The sequence below is a fragment of the Atta cephalotes genome (genome assembly GCF_000143395.1).
Source record: "Atta cephalotes unplaced genomic scaffold scaffold00008, whole genome shotgun sequence".
In the NCBI taxonomy this organism is placed as follows: Eukaryota; Metazoa; Arthropoda; class Insecta; order Hymenoptera; family Formicidae; genus Atta; species Atta cephalotes.
The window spans coordinates 3,108,332-3,127,753 of record NW_012130072.1 but is presented as its reverse complement, the minus strand read 5'-3'; the positions used below and the strand labels follow the sequence as shown (position 1 = coordinate 3,127,753).

Genomic DNA, 19,422 nt, shown 5'->3' with positions numbered 1-19,422 from the left:
TATTTCTGTATCGTTATTCTTACTTTAAGTAAGTATAACGATCTAGTAATATTTCCTTTATTCTATTTTGTGAAATTGTATAAAATTAATCTAATCATTCAGACTGTCTGACCTTGTCATACAATTTCACAAAAATAGAATAAAGTATTTTTGTGAAATTGTGATTAGATTAATTTGCGAATATCATCTCTTTTATAATTATTTTGTTCTCAGGAATATTTCCTTTATTCTATTTTTATTATTTACACGCAAAAAGTTATCAATTACGCGAGTATGTAACAGAAATTATACGTAAAAAACTTCGGACTTTGAGCAATAACTAAAGTAATTATACATCATTTCAAATTTCCGCAGAACAGATGTATTATTTGATTAGTATACTGTACGGCATTAATTTCAATATTATCTCAGGATTAAAACGTTCATTCTTTTTGAATGGATGTTATTTTTAGTAGCAAAGGAGGTCATAATACGTCGCGAATGTGATAAAGTAATATTTCGAGATACCTTCCGAACTTTTGTTTATCGCATTTGTATTTATTATGATATTAACACTGTTAACATGACCGTTGATTTAATATAAATAACATTTTTTATCTTGATTTTTGCACTTTATAGCACTAACGTGTCAATTTCTCATTTTTTTAAATTTTGGATATCAATACAAAATATGGTTTGAACTATATTAAACCAATGTCTTTAATTCTTGCGCATTTTCCAAACAGCGAACGATCTAAAATTTTAGATTATTTAGAGAAAAGAGAGTCGTAATTTTTACGCGGATTTTTCTTATAGTAAAGGAACTCAGGACACTGGTGAGACACTTTTTCTTTTTCGATTTATATATCTTCAATAAAGAGTATATGTATAATTGCAAAAATATATGTACTTGCATTTGCTGAATACTTGTATGATTAGTTATTTTGACATTCGATAATTTCGATTATCTTTTTTATAGAGAAAAACATAAAAAATCGGGAGCAAAAAATCTACATTTATTTCACGATGCTCCTAGAGACACTGTGAGAATTCTTCATTTTCAATACTAGCGCGGATACAATAAATAAATTTACAGCCGCAATAAAAATTGTGATCTTTTTTTCAGGTGAGAAATGGCACGTTCGCAGGAAGCTGCTGACGCCCACCTTCCATAGCGGCCTCCTGGAGACATATTTAAAAACTATAAAAGAAGAGACGAATGTTCTAATTTCCTGCCTTGAAAAAGAAGTAGACAAATGGTTTAACATTGTTCCGTTTGCGAAACGCGTCGCTCTTGATATTATATGTGGTGAGTTCAATAGACGCGGATTTCATTAAGTTTATAGATATAGAAATGTAGCAACTCCACAGAAGATATTTTCCTTTTATAGTATCTATTCTTTATCGAAGAGATGGCTTCGTTAAATGTAATTTAATAACGATGGTGATATCATGGACATATTCAGGATTTTTTTCGGAGAATTTTTTTATCAATTTTGTTATCATATAAACAGTAATTTTTTGCATTAATATTTATTTTTTTTTGAATATTTCAAAGCTTAGAGTGTCTCCTTCTCATTTCTGATTTAAAAAAAAAATATTAGGTTTTCTAATTATGACTTCTATTTTTTTTCTTAAAGAAAGTATAAACTAATACAATTATTATAAATATGTAGTTGTGGAATACTCATTAATATCTCAGCTCATATTCAATTTTTCGGTTTAAAAACAATTGCAATAATTTATACATATACTAGTCAAAGATCTGCCTAACGGAAATTCCAGAAGTTACATAATCGTAATAGAAAAAAAAATTTTATATAATAATAAAATTTACATATAATACATATAATACTAAAAAATAAAAAATTATATTGTTTATAAGAATAAAAAATTGTTTATTAAGAATGAAAAAATTTGAAAGAGGTTGAATCCTCTAACTCCTCTTCTATGATAGATAGCGCCATATATTAACCATCTCTAGCATGATAATCCTATCCAAATAATTTTGGAACTAATTATATAAAAATAATATGGAAAAATAATATGGAAAAAATTATATAAAAATGTTAACCGATTTATTAGGAATACAATTATTTTATTACGAAACAATTATTTTCTAATAAGTCATGACGTTTTCGGCATTATTAGAACTTTATTAAAATATTCGATTATGATATAATTGTGTTAAAAGAAACTGTTTGTGTACTCATTTTTCAATATAACATCAATTAAACAGAACACATAAAAAATTCTATTGAAAATATGTATCAGGATACATTAAATTTAAATTCCAATATCGTTAATTATACGAACTTCTTTCGTTATCTTTGAGAATTTGCAATGTTGGGATTCGTGCGATTCACGAGCGATGCTAAATTGAGATCTCTTCTTTCAGTCCATCCCGACAACAACGACGCTTCTGTCCGTATTACTAAGATAACATAGTGACTACCATTTTTCTCATTTTTTCCGGCACTTTTGATTTATTATCTTTTTAATCTTTTTCGTCATAATTGACATCAAGCTGAAACGAATTGCCTCATTAGTTATTAACAATAATCCAGCAATTAAATTTTTGAAGGTTCAAGGAGATTTCTGTGAGATCTTGAAAGGACATATTTATCCTCCTTCGAATAATTGATAGAAACGAGATTTGTTTTTATTCGGCACAAATTCATCTGGGGCATTCTTATTGCGTGAATGATGTTTGAAAAACAATGATATAATTGAGAAAAAAATATGTGATATAAATATTAATGCGAACGAAGGAGTTCGATACAAACGATGCGCTAAATGATGGCCTTCAGCTGCTCCGATTAAAATACTCGAACACTACAATTTATTCATTCATTTGTTAGTAGATAATTGCAGACACACATCTTTTGCGTCTCTTTCATGCTATTAATATCATCACTAACACTTCATATGTTCATAATTGTGTTATAATAACAAACGAACATTACATTATCAATATTACGTTATCAGCAAAACTTTCAAAACAGGAAGAATGATTTGCTGAAGTATTCTAAAAATTTAGCTAGATACAAATCTGAAAATCTTCTATATTTTTTCTTTCTATATCTAACTAAATTTTTAAATACTTCAACAAAACTGTTTTTTCCATGTTATTATACTGTAAAGATTCGTGCAGTAACTTCGTCATATCCAATTTATCTTTTTTCGGTGAATTAAATAATTTCTCCTTGACATCAAAATGATCCATTTGCTTTAACTTCGACAAACCACAGATTCTCAGATTGCATAATCGATGTATCTGTGTCTTATGTCTCGATAACTTGAAATATTAATTAAATCGATCCTTTCGCGGTTGCGATAATTCAATTATCCTGCGTAGCTGCGGTTTGCAATAAATTTTTCACATAATAATGTTTTATAATTTATTAGTGAGGTTAATAAACTTTAACAATCGTTCGTATTTCACACGAAATGTATTTATTTTCCAACCTGAATTTTTAATTTTATAAATTTTTTTTGCAGAATCTTTAACAAATTATTTTTGCAAAGATTTATTAAATTCAAATAGAAATTATAATAGTGATAATCTAAATATTTTAAATCACTAACTTATTGCTTTAAGCGCGCTTGGTGAGACGGAATTAATAGGAAATATTTCAGTGTTGGAATCATGAATCACTTTTGGGTACGCAAGCTCGATTATATGAGACATCGATAGTGTTTTACTTTTCAAAATCTTTTCAGAAATCTCAGGCTTTGTTGCATGAGAAGTTAAACCAGTCATTTTATTCGCTCTGTTATCTTGTACAGCAACACGGATATTTTTATCTAAATAAATTTAATCATTTTACGACATATATCTAACAATTATTGGTCAATTAAACTTTATAATATTCCTTACAGAAATCTAATTTTATCAATTTAATATTAGCCAATCTATCATTGAAAGGTAGTAATTAATTATTTATTTGGAATACTAAAAATACCGAAGAAATTCTTCAATGCTTAAAATAAATATTTAAGTATTGTCTTGTTGATATTGGTCAGTAGACTTGATATTAGATTACTATTGGTAGTAGATTTTTTTGTAAGAAATGTATTGATGAATATTATGAAAATTCCTGTGAGAGAAGGGATAAGCGATCGATTATTCCTCGTTCGATCGTTTCGATCGTTTACTCATTGATCGCAAATGTATCGACCATGGTAGTTTCTTCCACCATGATATCGATGATGATCGATAGAGCGTTAAATATATATATTATAGAATAAATACATTTCATATGTGTGTTATCTACATTACACCGTTCACAATGTGAATAACGTCAATTATCATGTCAATGACATATATTATTAACTGTCATTAATGTTTATGTGATATATTGCATATTATTATTTTGAACACGATTGCAAATGATGAATTTTAGTATCATTAAAGCATTGATGTTATAATACCTGAAGTTTGTCCTTGTGTAATTATTTCAGAGTCAGGATTAGATGTTTCAATGCAGAGGCAAGAGAAAAAATGCATCTCTTAGTAACAAAAAATTGTTTTGTGTGGCATGTAAAATAATAATAAAATAAAATGTAAAATAATAATAATAATAAAATAAAAATAAAATAATAATAAAATAATAAAATAACATATATTAATATTAATTTAATAAGAACATATATATAATCACATACACATATGTACTTTACATATAAATTACGCGCGTGTATATTATAAACGAACAAAACAACTACCAAATTATATATTACAGTAAACTCAAAAGTGTATAGCACATATATAAATAATATTAATTCTTCTAAAAATTCTTAGAAAATCGATTTCTTCATTTAAAATTACATTTTTTATGCTTTGATAATCACAAAATTGACAATTATTTTATGAAAATTTTTATTATCCTTACATATACATTTTATTTTCTTATGCACAGCGAGCTCTCAACAGCGAACGCGCCTGTTAGCAGCAAATAAATTAAAATATATAAATATTCATTTTTGCCATTTTTGCCATCAACTATCATTTTATGCATATTTTTGCACTCTTTAAAATTTTTTATATGAACTGACTTCCTCATCGTTATATCTTAATTCCGGCTTTGAATTATTTATCCATATATTATGTACATTGATTAAATAAATGGAATTAATGCAAAATTTATCAGTATTTATTGTATATATTGTATATTAGAATATTCCATACAGATTACAAAAATTTTTTTATTTAAATTTAATTTTAATAATTTAATTAATAATAATAACTAATTATTTTTAACAGTTTAATTTAATTTTATCAATTTTATTGCAGATACTGCGATGGGTTACAAACTTAACTCGCAAAAGAACTTGACAAAGTTGAAAGTTGACTACGTCGAGGCTGTAGATAAGTAAGTTAATGATTTTTTTTTTATGTTTTTGTATTCAGGTTTTCTTATGCAATTTTATACAATATACACATCTTGAATCTTATTTTTAAAAAATATAATAAAATATTTATTTCTAACTTTTAGGGTTGCATCTATTGTGCAAATGCGTTTCACAAATGTATGGTTATCATTTGATTCAATTTTCAAGTTAACTAAGTCAGGCAAAGAGCACGATCATTCAATTCAAATTATACAGGAATTTGTCAGCAAGGTAATAATCATTCTAAACACAGATAGTTAAAATCTTCTAAGCCAGGCTATCTTCAATAGCTGCTTCAGTTTTTTGAGAGATTTCGAGTAACATTATTGCAAAAAATAACAGAGATTAACTATTTCATTACTATCTATTTTGTGTTAAATTAATCACTAAAATTTCAGGTCAGTTTTCGTTTCAAATTTAGACTCACATATTCGTGAATGGAAAAATAGAGAAATATCTCTTTTCTTCAGTGCAGTTGCTCTCATTTTATTATACTCATATATTATATAAAGAAAATCATTATATTTTAACTTCCTTCTAATAAATTCAATAATAAATTCAATTTTGGATTTTTTCAAACACATGTTTGAAAGTTAGATCAGAATAGTAAGAAAACTTACTTATAATACTTCTCCACTCTCAATATTCCACTTGCAATATTTAGTCATTGCAAATAATACGCGATAATATTTAGAACAATCTAATCTTCAGGTAATTGTAAAAAGAAAAGCCGAATGGAAAAGCGATGCCAACTTCAACAATTCAAAGAAAAAGAGACAGGCCCTACTAGATTTATTATTACAAATATCACAAAATGGCACTATCCTTTCGGATGAAGACATTTATGAAGAAGTAAATACTTTTATGTACGCTGGACATGATACGCTGGCCACCAGCATATCATGGACACTTTACGCGCTAGGACGAAACCCCGAATACCAGGTATGATTCCTTTCTGTATTGTATTATCACTGCTATGCTTAATTCTAATACACGATGAAATCTAATAAATAATATTATTTTGTTTTATTATATATATATATATATATATATATATATATATCATTTTTAACAACCTTAAAGAAATTGTATTTTTACATTTCGTCTGCATTAGATGTATTTCTTAAATTATAAAATTAATTAAGAAGATACAGAAGATCTAATTGAAAGTGTCATCTTTTTCTATATTTTTTAACATTAATTTAACTGTAGTGCTTTCTTGTTTTTAGCAAAAAATTTTAGAGGAATACAATGATATGATGATGGACACGGATGAAATTACATTGGAGAATATACACAAATTAACATGGTTGGAAGCTTGCATCAAGGAACAATGGAGATTATACCCTGTGACTCCACTTATAGCAAGACAAATTTACAAACCAATTGAAATAAGTAAGTAATCTAATACCTAATCTCTCTCTATTCGAGCGTGAACTTCTCTCATATGCCTGTGGTGCGCACGCTAGTTGTACACAGTTCATATGGGACCTACACAGTTTAAACGTCGATTTCGAACAATGATGTCTGTTAGAGAAGTTCTTTTCGCAAAGATACTCTCGATGGTTTGCCATTGTCTCCCGAGAGGGGATACGAGTATAATGAAAATATTTTTTTGTTTTGATACCGCCGGATTTCTAACATTGCAGACTAGTGCGCTGTCCACTTTGCCGCTTCCAAAGTACTCTCTATACGAGAATCCTAATTAAATACAAATCTGGAAATTTTAGACTATCAAAATAATTATATCGGATTAGGAAAAAAGGTCGGTACCCCTGAATAACTTGGAAAATATAAATTTTATAGAAAAATATTTCAGATGAAAAAGTTGCAGAATGTAAATTGGTCCAAATATTTTTAAAATTATTTTTTAAATATAATAACATATTGATGCATGATTGTCGAAGTGTTGGACTGTTTGAAAATAAATATAAATAATACTTGTCAATGCCGCTATTATTTGTCGAATAGGTTGCATAAAAAATTACGTGGAAAATCGTATGTACAACGTATGTAAAGAACGATCTTACTGAGATATTTAAAAAAATTAGACAGATACAGATTTGAAAATTTCCAAAATATTTTAAATATCAATTACACCATTTTATATTAATCAATATTAATCAATATCAAAATTATTACAATTATTGATCATCACATTGATCAATATTAATAGAGTGTTGTACCAAGCATTTTATCAAGTAATTGTTAGAAAACTTTAAAATGCGATAAATAGCTATTGTCCAATCAACAATTGTATAATGCACACAAAAAATTTTTATTTACACGAAATGTCTTTTACCTGTTTTTAGTGAGCAATCAAATTCCACCAGGCTCAACAGTTCTCATCAACTCTTATTTATTACACCGTGACGATCGTTTCTTCCCAGAGCCGCACATTTATCGTCCGGAACGATTCTTGCCCGATGGTCCCAAATTACCTCCTTACGCTTTCATACCCTTTAGCGCTGGCTCGCGCAACTGCATCGGCTGGAAATTTGCCACATTAGTGGTTAAAATAGCCATCTTATCTGTGCTGAAAGCTTTCCATGTGGAAGCTCTCGATAAAGAGGATGAATTGCGTTTTATATCGGAATTGGTGTTAGTCAACGCAAACGGACTTCGTCTTAAACTTACACCGCGTTAAAACATTGCGAATATTCTTCTCTTCTTTTCTCTCCGTACTACGGAAAAAAATCAATGCTGAAAAGAGTTCCTTAGTGCTTAATTAAATTTCTCTTTTCTGTAATCAAACAAATGTTTCGAAGCATTTGTAGCGCCAAGTAGACACTGCCGCACACTAAATTTTTTGACAGATAAGTTTGAAATATATAAAGTAACTATAAAAGTAATTATTAAATTAGTTACTAATTACTAAAAGATATAACTAAGTTAAGTTATAATTACAGATGGAAAAAAAGTAACGAAATTAAGTTATAATAACTAAAAAAGATTCTTGTCTTCCCAGATAAGACTTTAATTAAAAAATAATTAAAGTTACAAATTTTGTTTTTTTCTTAGATTTATCATTATTGACTGATTGTAGATATGCTGGGACGCTCATCGACCGTTTTTATTGATTCAAAGAACGATTTGCACGAGCATAGTAGTGAATGCCACTTCTGTTTATGGAAACTAGTGATGATGTATTATACTTTGTTGGATCAATATAAAAACTTCCTACGCCCAAATGATTTTTTTTTCAGGGATAGGAAATAACTAACGAAGTTACAGTTACTTTTTTTCAATTACTGTAACTTAACTTCGTTACTTTTTTCTATCTGTAATTATAATTTAACTTAGTTATATCTTTTAAGTAACTAGTAACTATTTAATAATTTAATAATTATTTTTATAGTTACTTTATATATAATATTTCAAATTTATTTGTCAATGCAGTACGGTAATGTTCATTTGACGCTATAAATGCTTCGAAACATTTGATTGATTACACTCAGAAGAAAGAAATTTAATTAATGTAAAAAAAAACTAATGTTAAAAAAATTTTTTTAAACTGATGTTAAAAATTAATTTTTGTTAATTCTAATAATAATTAATGATAATTTTTATTGATATTTAAGATTATTGCTAGAATTTATTTGCGACTTTCTAGAAACATTTGCACTTTCTAAGTATGTAGTGCAATAATTTATATTATTTTCATCATAACTTAATTATAATATATTTAAATATAAAAATAATATATAAATTATTGTCACTACATACTTAGAAAGTATGAATTTTTCTAGAAAATTGCAAATAAATTCTGACAATAATCCTAAGAGTTTTTAATTAAAGCGTGTAAGATTTAACGTATGATGTAAAGTAAGGATATTTAGATGTAACATGTAATAATAGTTTTGTTTATATATTAACATTGAAAAGGTCCTAATGTAAGAACGATACGTTGTTAAATATTATATTTTACAAAATATTAGCAATTAAGATGTATTTGTATTTAGATAAATTTTAAGAATATTTTACCTATCATTGACTGTATATGTGAGCTATTTCACAATTATATTCATGTTTATTGTTTCATATTTATATTTCTTATTTTTTTGAATAAAAGTATATAACATATAAACATGTAAGTTTTTTTCTTTAATTGACTTAGGCTGCATTATGCAGCCTAAGTGATTCTATGTATCATTCTTTTGTTTAAGTGAACAATAAGAACAAAACGATATATGGAGACAGTCGGGTAACGATTTTTGAACGCAACCCTAATGATATCGATGTTACATTTACTCGTGACATTCTGCTGAAAATTCTAATAAAAAAAACCTTGAAAATAACTTAAAAATAAAAATTATTTTTTTCAGTAATTGTAACTATAACGAATTACTTTTCAAAATCAATAACTTGTAACGGTAATTAATTATTTTTACAAAGTTTTAACTTTCCATCCCTATTTTTTTTACATCGAATATATTAAAAATAAAATTAATTTGAGCGACGGTTTCTGTTGATATTTTTTGTCATATAAGGAATATATTATACTATTCCTTATGTGATAAAAAATACTAATAGGAGCGTTGCTCAAAATTGTAAGAGCTCAATCAATGATCTTGAATAACACAGCCACAATCACAAAAATAAACATAATTAATAATGATCTTAATAATAATACATAACAATTTTTCCTTCGAATCTAAATTTCTTAAAAGTTTTAACATTTGACATATAGTATTGCTGTACTTCTATTAACAAAATCAATAAAACATTTATCAACCTCTATATATATATGTATAATATTCAAGAACAAATAATCTATCTAAGATCAATCTTGTTATATAATAACATATCAAATTTTCTTTAATTGCAAAGTCAGTAATTTTCTTTAGTGTCCTTATGTGGTAAGCATAAAATGAATGATATCAGTGTCAATTGAGTTTGTAATAATTTAAATTTAATATCTGTAATATAAGCTTAGACAAAGTATAAATTATTAACATTATCATTCTATGCAGAACAACTTAAACAATTTGAACAAATATTAGTCTTGACTTACAATTATTTATATAATATTTATAATTTTAACATAAATCACATAACAATTTGTTTTTTGTTCATTTTTTGCTCATTGTAATTTATCTACTCAAATATAACTTTCCTAAAATTTCTTTCCTAAAATAACTTTCCTAAAATTTTAGAAGAAAATTTTTTAGACAAAAATTATATTTCAAAAAAATTAATTTTTCAAGGTCATAAATATACCGCTATTAATATCAATATCGCTATTTTTACAGAATATATGATAATTTTATAAAATATTATTCCTTTAATTAATAATTCTGCATATAAAATATACACAAATATAAAAATGATTAAATTAAAATATATGAGTCACACATGTATGAGATATTAATTGTACAATATTCTTTTTAGAAAAACTTTTTAGAAAAACTATGCTATATAAGGTGTTCCAAAATTCACAATTTAAAATATTACAAGAGAGCTTTCAAAAAATTAAATAAAAAAGTTATTTGTAAATTTTTATTTTAAGCACCAGTTTATGAAATAATAGCTTTAATTACGGACTACGTTTAAGCGCTGAAGTGCGCTTATATTAATACATACACGATCGTTATATTTATAATGACAGATGACCGTTTAAAATGTTTAAACGTTAGTTAATTTATATAATCGACTTTATTTCAATTCTAAAATATAATATAAAATATAACTATATTTGTTAATTCAAATCTTTCTAAAAAAATTTAAAAATCCAGAATGCAATAAGAAAAATCCATATATATATATATATATATATATAATTTTTTAGAGAGATGTGAATTAACATAATTTCTCATCGTTGCTGACGTAATTCAACAAGATTGCAAAAAAAATACGTATTTTCAATAAAAAGACTTACGAGAATATCACTTGAATGAAAAAACATATATTGAATAAGCAACGATTGTTGAAAGATATACCAAATCCTGATTGCAATACGCATGCTCCATCGAGCGCTCCAAAAACTAACGCAATTTAACATATTAAGGCACAGCTGGTATTGTGACGTTCATGACATTCGATGTATATATACATATATATATATAAATGTATACATATGCACGTGGTATCGCGCGCATAATCCGACTGCGCGATACATTGCATTATTACATCGCTGATAATTCGCGATCGACCGCCAACGCTGACCGCAGTGGTTAGTGTGCCGATGAATTGCGTGACGCTCATTGGAGAATTCAACACGCGATTCATAACCTTCATAGGTTAGACCGCGAGATCGATCAACGAGGAAGGAAGTCAAGAAAGGAAAAAATAAGATTTAGGGCGAATACGATGCGGGCGGCTGTCGCGGTGCTCTGCGTCTTCCTCGGTTGTTGCACCAACGTCGTGTTTCTGGAACTGCTTGTCAAGTGAGTACACCAATGACTCGTCTAACCGGCCAAGTGTTGCATAACCGTGCACTGTATGTTATCTAGTAAAATTTTTACGATAACTTATCGCTTCTTTCACTTAATATCTGTAATTCGGTACAATTTAAAAAAAAGCACTTACCGCCTATAATACTTTAGCCGGAGATAATACTGTTACGTAAAGTGAATGTCATGACAAAACAAATGAGAATTGAAAGATTTTCTTACATCATGCGTTGAATGACAAGTTTTTTTTTATCACTCTGATTTCAGAGATGATCCTGGCAGTGGGAATCTCATTACATTTTCACAATTCCTTTTTATATCTATCGAGGGATTCCTATTCACATCCAAGTGCGGCACTGTCAGACCAAACATAGGCATAAAGGATTACTTTATTCTGGTCACAATGTTTTTTGTCGCCAATGTATGCAATAATTATGCATTTGACTTTAATATTCCTATGCCGCTACACATGATATTTAGAGCTGTAAGTAAATTCATTCTCATATATATATAGATAGCATAGACCTCCAAGAGACACCATAGGCTGATATTACAGTCAGTTTTTATATTTAAAATTGTCTAGATGTCATAATCACATATTTAAAACGTTACTTAAGGCAATTTTAAAATAAGAATAGATTATAAATATCAACTTTAAAAATATCCCTATATTTTCTGAATGTCCAAAGAACATTCTCAGTCTCTTGAAGAAATTATGCTGTGTGTATTCTAATTAGCAACCTAGACAACATGTATGTCTAAAAGATATCTTAAAGACGTTATAAAAATGTGTATTATGGACATGTTGTCTGAGAGATACAATAGCCTGTATTGTAAGTGTATATTGTATTGTTTCAGGGTTCTCTTATAGCTAACATGATTATGGGGATTATTATTTTAAATAAGAAATATACATTTAGCAAGTACCTGTCAGTATTTATGATCACCACAGGAATAGCGCTCTGCACAATTGTTAGTGGCAAGGAAATCAAATCCTTGCAGCAGAAAAATGTGCAAGTAGCTACGACACCGTGGGATGACTTTTTCTGGTGGGCTTTAGGCATATTACTACTCACGATCGCTTTATTCGTTTCTGCTAGAATGGGTATTTATCAAGAGGAACTACATAGTCGGTATGGTAAAAACGCGCGGGAAGCTTTGTATTATACAGTAAGTCTTATTTCTTCCTGCGTTAAATATTAATCAACGTCAAGATAATTGACGATATAATGGAAATTTTTTTACAGCACTTGTTACCCTTGCCGTTCTTCCTAACGCTAGCGCCTAATATTTACGATCATTGGAACTTCGCACTCGCATCTGAACCATTAAGGTTGTCTGTGATCGGTGTATATATGCCATCGTTAATCGTATATTTAATTGGAAATGTTCTAACGCAGTATCCTTTTTTAAATACAGCTATATTATATTACATACATGCGTGTATATCAACGCATAATATCAACATATCTGACGAATATACTATCACATACTCAAAGTATTCGCCTTAATTGTACTTTCAGATACATGTGCATCAGCTCTGTATTCGTATTAACCACGGAATGCAGCTCTCTCACAGTTACTCTGGTAATAACGCTGCGAAAATTTCTGTCATTATTATTCTCTATAGTTTATTTCAAGAATCCATTTACTATATATCATTGGATTGGTACGCTGCTAGTCTTCGTAGGCACAATTATTTTTACGGAAGTAATACCAAAGATTATACAAAGCTTACCCAAGACGAAAAAAGTGGAATAATTCATTAATTTTAAGAATAAGGCAAGGGCAAATAATCTCCTATTGACTACGAATTATTCGAGGTATTTATAGTAGTCGCGTTATTTCAATATGTATAAAGTAAAAAAAATTTTTTTGATAGATGTGGTGATAGTTTTGAATAGATAGCGAAAATGCTCCGTATTATTGTATATAAATTTACAGATATGTTTTTTGTAAAAATGATAGCAGATTTTTCAAAATGTAATGTCTACCTCAATATTTTTCATAATTCAATTAATGAATAAAAAGAAAATGCATTCTTTCTCTTTTGATAAAAAAAATATATGTATTGGATGGATCAGTTTATTAATGCTCTATAAATTGGACTATTGTTGGTGTGATCAAAACTTCGTAATTTTGTTGTTTTACGTATGCTAAGTATATATTCTATTTATTATATATATATATATATATATATATATATATATATATTTTTTTTTTACAATAAATATATATCTTTCTATCTAGTAACAATTTAATTTAAATTCGATATTCGACAGGGCACAGTGTTCAAGTGTTATAGATGATCGCTATATATCGCTTAATTTAAATCCTTTAGGCTCGTTGTTCGGAGAGTTTTCTCGGAAAATGGTAGATGCAAAAAAAGATAAAAAGAATCACGAAGTTAAAATAACGAGAAATATATTTATATCATTGCATCATACCTTGGCACGCATGTAAAGCTCGTAAAATATCTTAGTTACATCTAATCAAATAATTTCCTATTTACACTCTCTATTTGTAGAAAGAAGGATATACAATGGCACGAGTTAACTATCCGCATACGAGCCAGTTATCTGAATGCTCGCCGAAACAAACGTTATTTACGATTAAGATATAAATGTACAAAAATGTAAGAAAATAAAACTAAAATCCAAGAAAGATATATCGCTATCACCGTACACGGCCGAGATGTGAAAAACGGATTTATTTTATCACGAGCTTAACGTCAAGGTGAATAAACGTAATATTCGTTTCTAGCCTAGTTTGTTACAATACGTATACTGATACGAATTCTGCAATGAATTAGAAGAAATATCTTCTAATAGCTACTATTAAATTGGTCAACGTATATGTATAATTTCTGATTGATTTACTCTTGCGATTGAAGTCTTTAAAAAAGGTGCAAGATGAAAGATGAACGATACATACATAAAGTTCATAATTTGTTTAAGCAACAAATACGGATTTCCATAATAAATTATGGATTCAATTTAGAAACTGATTCCATAATTTAATATAGAAATGTAATGGTCTCATGAAATCGTATTTGGCCATTCACCTATCTATAGTCAAGGTAGAATTGCATACTTTTGTCACGCGATATCGATCTTAAGCACATTCTCACGTTGAAAAATCTGTGATACATATTTTAGATAATTTGGTATTGTACTTCATCTAATATATAATTTGATCGATATTGTTCAGCCTCGATTTATGTTCTTGATGTGTGAAGAGAAAAAGAGTAATTATATAAGAAAAAAAAATAATTTCCTTACGAATTCTCGTAATGTTTCAAAACATATTTTGTAGTTAGCATAAAAGAGTCAGAATCACAAGAATAAATCATATGAATAATCATAATTCGTCAATCTTTGAATATCATTTCACCTCAATCGATCTCCATCGGTTTGATAAAATCCAAATAATCGATTATTATTAAAATGGAAGTGACTCAGGTTTTTCCACGACCTTGAAGATATTGGACAGTTCGTCAACTAAGGTTTCATATCGATAGGCCACTCGTATGTCTGGTACGTTGGTTCGAGTAATATCGTTACCAGCGACTCCCTCTTTTGTATAGTTAGGTCCCAACCAGTACTGCTTACTCTGCAAAATAAAACAATTAAATCACATGAAATTTCACGTCTACGCGTTAAGCAAGTATATGAAATTGAGAAATGTGCCATCATTGTAATAAGATAAGAGAATTTAAAGAAATCCGAAACCTCTTAATTACTCTTTATATACACGAAAGATTGGAGAGCAGATATAATTACTCACCTTATGTGGAAAACCACTCATAAGAACGGAATTGCGTGCTAGCTCGCACATGTCACACGAACTGAGTTTCCACACTTGCGCAGCAATACTATATTCTTCCATCAGAGGTTCCTATAATACATCATACATTAACTATACGAGATATATTAAATAAACAGCAATAATTATTTATGTATGTATAGTAACGAATTTTATAAATTACAAAAAAAATCTCTCTACTCTATGCATTATTAGATTGTCTACAATAATTTCTCCTTTACCTTAGTAAAGTGAAACTGGAGAGGATCATCTGTAGACAAGCTTATACATAATCCTCTAGCAAGGTATTCTGGAAGTGGATTACGATGATAATTAAGAAAAAGCGAATTGTTACTGAGCGGCGACATCGCGATGCCGATTTGCGCTAGGTAATATAAATATTGAAGCACAGGAACTTTTCTGAGCAGTAAACCATGCGAAATGTTCTCCGCCATCATATAGCCACATACAAGATGTTGAATGGGTCCTGCTTCACCGCAATGAGGTCTCAAGACAAATGTATTGAAGCCTTGTTCTCTATAAAAGAATTCAGAATTATATTCATCCAAAATATATAAATAGAGAATTGCTCGAAATGAAATAAAAAAATTTGATAATCAACGTACGCTCTAAAGTGATTAAGAACCGTCATATTCGCGTAAGTGTAATATTGGTAATATCCGTATGGCGGATTTTCTATATCGTCCCACTCTGCAGGTGGACAAACATCCTTATCGAAAAGAGGGTTTTCTGGCTTACTTTCATCATCTACAGAATCGAAGCCTATTACCTATAACGATAACATAGCATGTAAAACATTTAGAAAAGTATAACAAAAGCGAATAATTAGAAATAATTAGAAATTAGAAATAAAAATAACATGAAACAGGAAAACATACGTATTGGAGAAATTTATGCAGCTCCGGATGAGAATTGGGATCGTTGGTTACTTCGAAAAGTGGCAGGAAGATATTGTTGATAATCTCTTGGAAGTTCGTCATAAGCTTATTCAGCTTAAAGATATCACTATAGCATAAAATGCAATGAGAAATCTATCAAGTCTAAGTGCCGCGCATATCATACGATAGACTTACTATAATCTAGGAATCTGTATAAGCCAGCGCACATTATCTGAATAGACGTCGCTCTGAATTGCCCACTTAGCTAGTTTATCCCATTCTTCTGGACTCTTGCCATAGATCGAAAGACGCAGTTCTGCATTCTGATACTTGGACTCCTCAAGATCGCTTGCGACCTCCTTGATTATCCGCGCAAAATATGTGCCATTCAGATAGTTGTCGGTTTTGAGGAAAACCTCACGCAAGCGACTCTCGCCAATAGGATTGTACTTCGCGTTGAACTTGTCAAATCTGTGAAACGTGTTTCTGTCCTGCGAAGAAAAAAGAATAAAATGCAATACTTTTTAGAAACTTCCTCGATGTCTCTTGTAAATCTTCAGAAAAATACTTACTGCATGCACGTCCAACATATCGACGCTTAGGTCGTAGGTAGTCAAATTCATGGATTGAAAGACTTCGCGGAGCGTCATAGTTTCATCGTTTTTAGAACAAGTAACCACTTCATCAGCATGATTCTTCAACGTTTTTTTAATAAATCTAAGCAGATGCTTTTGATTCATACACGAAGCCGCATGTATGTGAGTATCGACCTGAAAAATAAATCATATAATAGCGCAACTCAATTATATGCGGTGCTGAGATATAAGTAGAAAAACTCAACTTGAAATAACTATATAAAAAAAATATATAATCTTTTTAATTTCCTACTTTGAAATTGCATTATCCTGTTTCTAACTTTACAATAAATATTGATCTTACAAATTACAATCTTGATGTACTTTATATGAATTCGAATTGTTTGTGTACAAACCTTTCTAATATTGTAGAAATCCCTATGCGGCACGGCCTTTTGACTCGCCAGTTCCCTGAGCTCGTTTAGCAGCACATGCAGCTGATACTTAGAGGACAGGTAACTTAGTCTTCGGTAACAGAAAGATTTCAAAGGTCCGTCGGCGATCATGGCGCAGAGGAGGTTCATGTCCTGGACGAAGGCCGCCAGATCCGGATACGAATACGGGAGCGGTTTGCCATTGGCCAGATCCTCATCATTGGCGAACAGGTTGAACACGCCATTGACTGGCACGATCTTGTAATTCTTCGCCGGTGGAAATTCACATTCCCAAGGATCGCCGCGAGAAGCAGGCGCATGTACCGGGTGATCTGTTAATAATTAATCGTCTGTATTAGAGAAGTATCGTCAACTGTTTGTTGCCGCAGCGCTGTTTGATTTATTCCGAGATAAAACTATCTCGCGCATAGTAAAGAGATTCTTAAGAAGTAACAAGTACATCATCATTAAAAACAGCGTGCAACAGGAAATTCAAGGTAAGGATATTAATAGGTACTAGGAAGACCTGTCCAAGAGACGTCTTTGATCAGCGCGTCGATGTCCGCGTCGGATTGACTGCCCCCGATTTCTTTCGTAATATCCAGCAGCTCTTTCCCTTAAGAAATATGTAATAAAACTGATATCGTATATTCTTTATTAACTCATATTAAAAATGTGTAGTGCTTGGCACGCTAAACTAAAGCTGTGCTTTGTATGAAGCTCCGCACGAGGAGCCGCGTGATTAGATATACATCGCTGCGACGAAAAAGAAAAGAAAAAAAATTACACAATACATGTATGGTAGCTTGACGTCGTTATTGCCATCGGCGCTTGAAGCATTAAACGTTAATGTTAATTGCACTGAAATATTTTGTGAGATTACAATTACGTTTCTTTGGTAGACAACGGCACGATCAGGAAAGGATATCCAATGGGAATATGGTTAAGGTAGATATGGAATTGGATTTTCATTATGACTTCGGTACTGGAGCCACTTCTCAATTAACGGTAGATACCTTCGATGGCCTTGCGATCGTCGTGATGTACTTCATCGTCCACAGTGAGTGGTCTTTTATCGATACTACGCAAGAATCTAGAAGTAATAGTAGGGAAGCTCTGCTTAGAGTTGTTCATGTATTTTTCGCGTATCGCCAATGCTTGTACCAGCATCTTGGAGGCCCTTTGAAGATCTTCCAGAGGTACCTATGTATAAGTTTTATATAGATAATAAAATTGGATAAAAAATGAACTAAGAAAATAATTTTTCGAATTGACAATATTTTAATAATTTTCCTGATTATAAAATATTCATTAATCATTATGACATATAAAAATCTCTATTATATAATAAAATAATGTAAAAAAATATATATATAATTTGACTTAAAATTTAATAAAATATTTTGGATAAAAGATTATAAGATAATATATTTCATGTCATCGAGATTAAAGACATTCTTTATAGATTAATGTAGATACAGGATGAAGGAAGAAAAGGGGGGTCACATCTAGGTGACCAAAGGTTTCACGCACAAATCCGCACTCTCAAGGTTTCCATTTCACACAAAATCTCTAAGGAATACTTATCATATTGTGCATAACAGCTGCGAAACCATAAAATTACATCTCTACTAGGTCGTTATTTCTATTTTGTCAATTATTTGATAATAATACTTTATAATTATTTCTGAGAAAATATTTTGTAGAGATAAATTTTTTTTATATTTTTATCATTAGTAAATTTAATTACATAATTTTTATTTAATTATTGTACATTTGGCAAATTAATATAATTATGATAAGGATTATGATAAGGATACATTAAATGATGTTAAATGCTAATTAAATAATTTTTGAATTATCTCCTTACATATACACACACACACACACACACACATACACACACACACCACACACACACACACACACACACACACACACACAC

The 19,422-nt window shown here is 29.6% G+C and overlaps 3 protein-coding genes across 3 annotated transcripts in view; 2 read left to right on the top strand and 1 right to left on the bottom strand.

Annotated features, from left to right (window-relative positions):
- The window catches only part of LOC105627355 (cytochrome P450 4c3-like), a 21,828-nt gene extending 13,808 nt beyond the window's left edge, over positions 1 to 8,020 (top strand). The window contains exons 2-7 of the mRNA XM_012208640.1: positions 1,106 to 1,288; positions 5,276 to 5,354; positions 5,478 to 5,604; positions 6,085 to 6,315; positions 6,603 to 6,768; positions 7,686 to 8,020. Of these exons, the coding sequence (XP_012064030.1) occupies positions 1,106 to 1,288; positions 5,276 to 5,354; positions 5,478 to 5,604; positions 6,085 to 6,315; positions 6,603 to 6,768; positions 7,686 to 8,020 (1,121 nt within the window). The remainder of the gene's footprint in view (positions 1 to 1,105; positions 1,289 to 5,275; positions 5,355 to 5,477; positions 5,605 to 6,084; positions 6,316 to 6,602; positions 6,769 to 7,685) is intronic.
- Positions 8,021 to 11,682: 3,662 nt separating this feature from the next.
- Positions 11,683 to 13,526, top strand: LOC105627191 (UDP-xylose and UDP-N-acetylglucosamine transporter). The gene is made up of 5 exons (XM_012208478.1): positions 11,683 to 11,759; positions 12,033 to 12,249; positions 12,624 to 12,935; positions 13,013 to 13,164; positions 13,289 to 13,526. The coding sequence occupies exons 1-5, from the start codon at positions 11,683 to 11,685 to the stop codon at positions 13,524 to 13,526; spliced, it is 996 nt and encodes a 331-aa protein (XP_012063868.1).
- Positions 13,527 to 15,206: 1,680 nt separating this feature from the next.
- Positions 15,207 to 19,422, bottom strand: part of LOC105627354 (AMP deaminase 2) — a 28,882-nt gene continuing 24,666 nt past the window's right edge. The window contains exons 3-12 of the mRNA XM_012208639.1: positions 19,021 to 19,081; positions 18,494 to 18,680; positions 17,460 to 17,809; positions 17,041 to 17,238; positions 16,664 to 16,959; positions 16,469 to 16,595; positions 16,196 to 16,359; positions 15,812 to 16,106; positions 15,552 to 15,662; positions 15,207 to 15,377 (exon numbers count right to left, since the gene is read on the bottom strand). Of these exons, the coding sequence (XP_012064029.1) occupies positions 15,207 to 15,377; positions 15,552 to 15,662; positions 15,812 to 16,106; positions 16,196 to 16,359; positions 16,469 to 16,595; positions 16,664 to 16,959; positions 17,041 to 17,238; positions 17,460 to 17,809; positions 18,494 to 18,680; positions 19,021 to 19,081 (1,960 nt within the window). The remainder of the gene's footprint in view (positions 15,378 to 15,551; positions 15,663 to 15,811; positions 16,107 to 16,195; positions 16,360 to 16,468; positions 16,596 to 16,663; positions 16,960 to 17,040; positions 17,239 to 17,459; positions 17,810 to 18,493; positions 18,681 to 19,020; positions 19,082 to 19,422) is intronic.

Coding starts and splice junctions, on each gene's coding strand:
- LOC105627191 (XM_012208478.1), top strand. CDS start 11,683: ATGCGGGCGGCTGTCGCGGTGCTCTGCGTCTTCCTCGGTTGTTGCACC. Junction 12,250..12,623: donor TACACATGATATTTAGAGCT/GTAAGTAAATTC, acceptor GTATTGTTTCAG/GGTTCTCTTATAGCTAACAT. Junction 13,165..13,288: donor ATTGGAAATGTTCTAACGCA/GTATCCTTTTTT, acceptor TTGTACTTTCAG/ATACATGTGCATCAGCTCTG.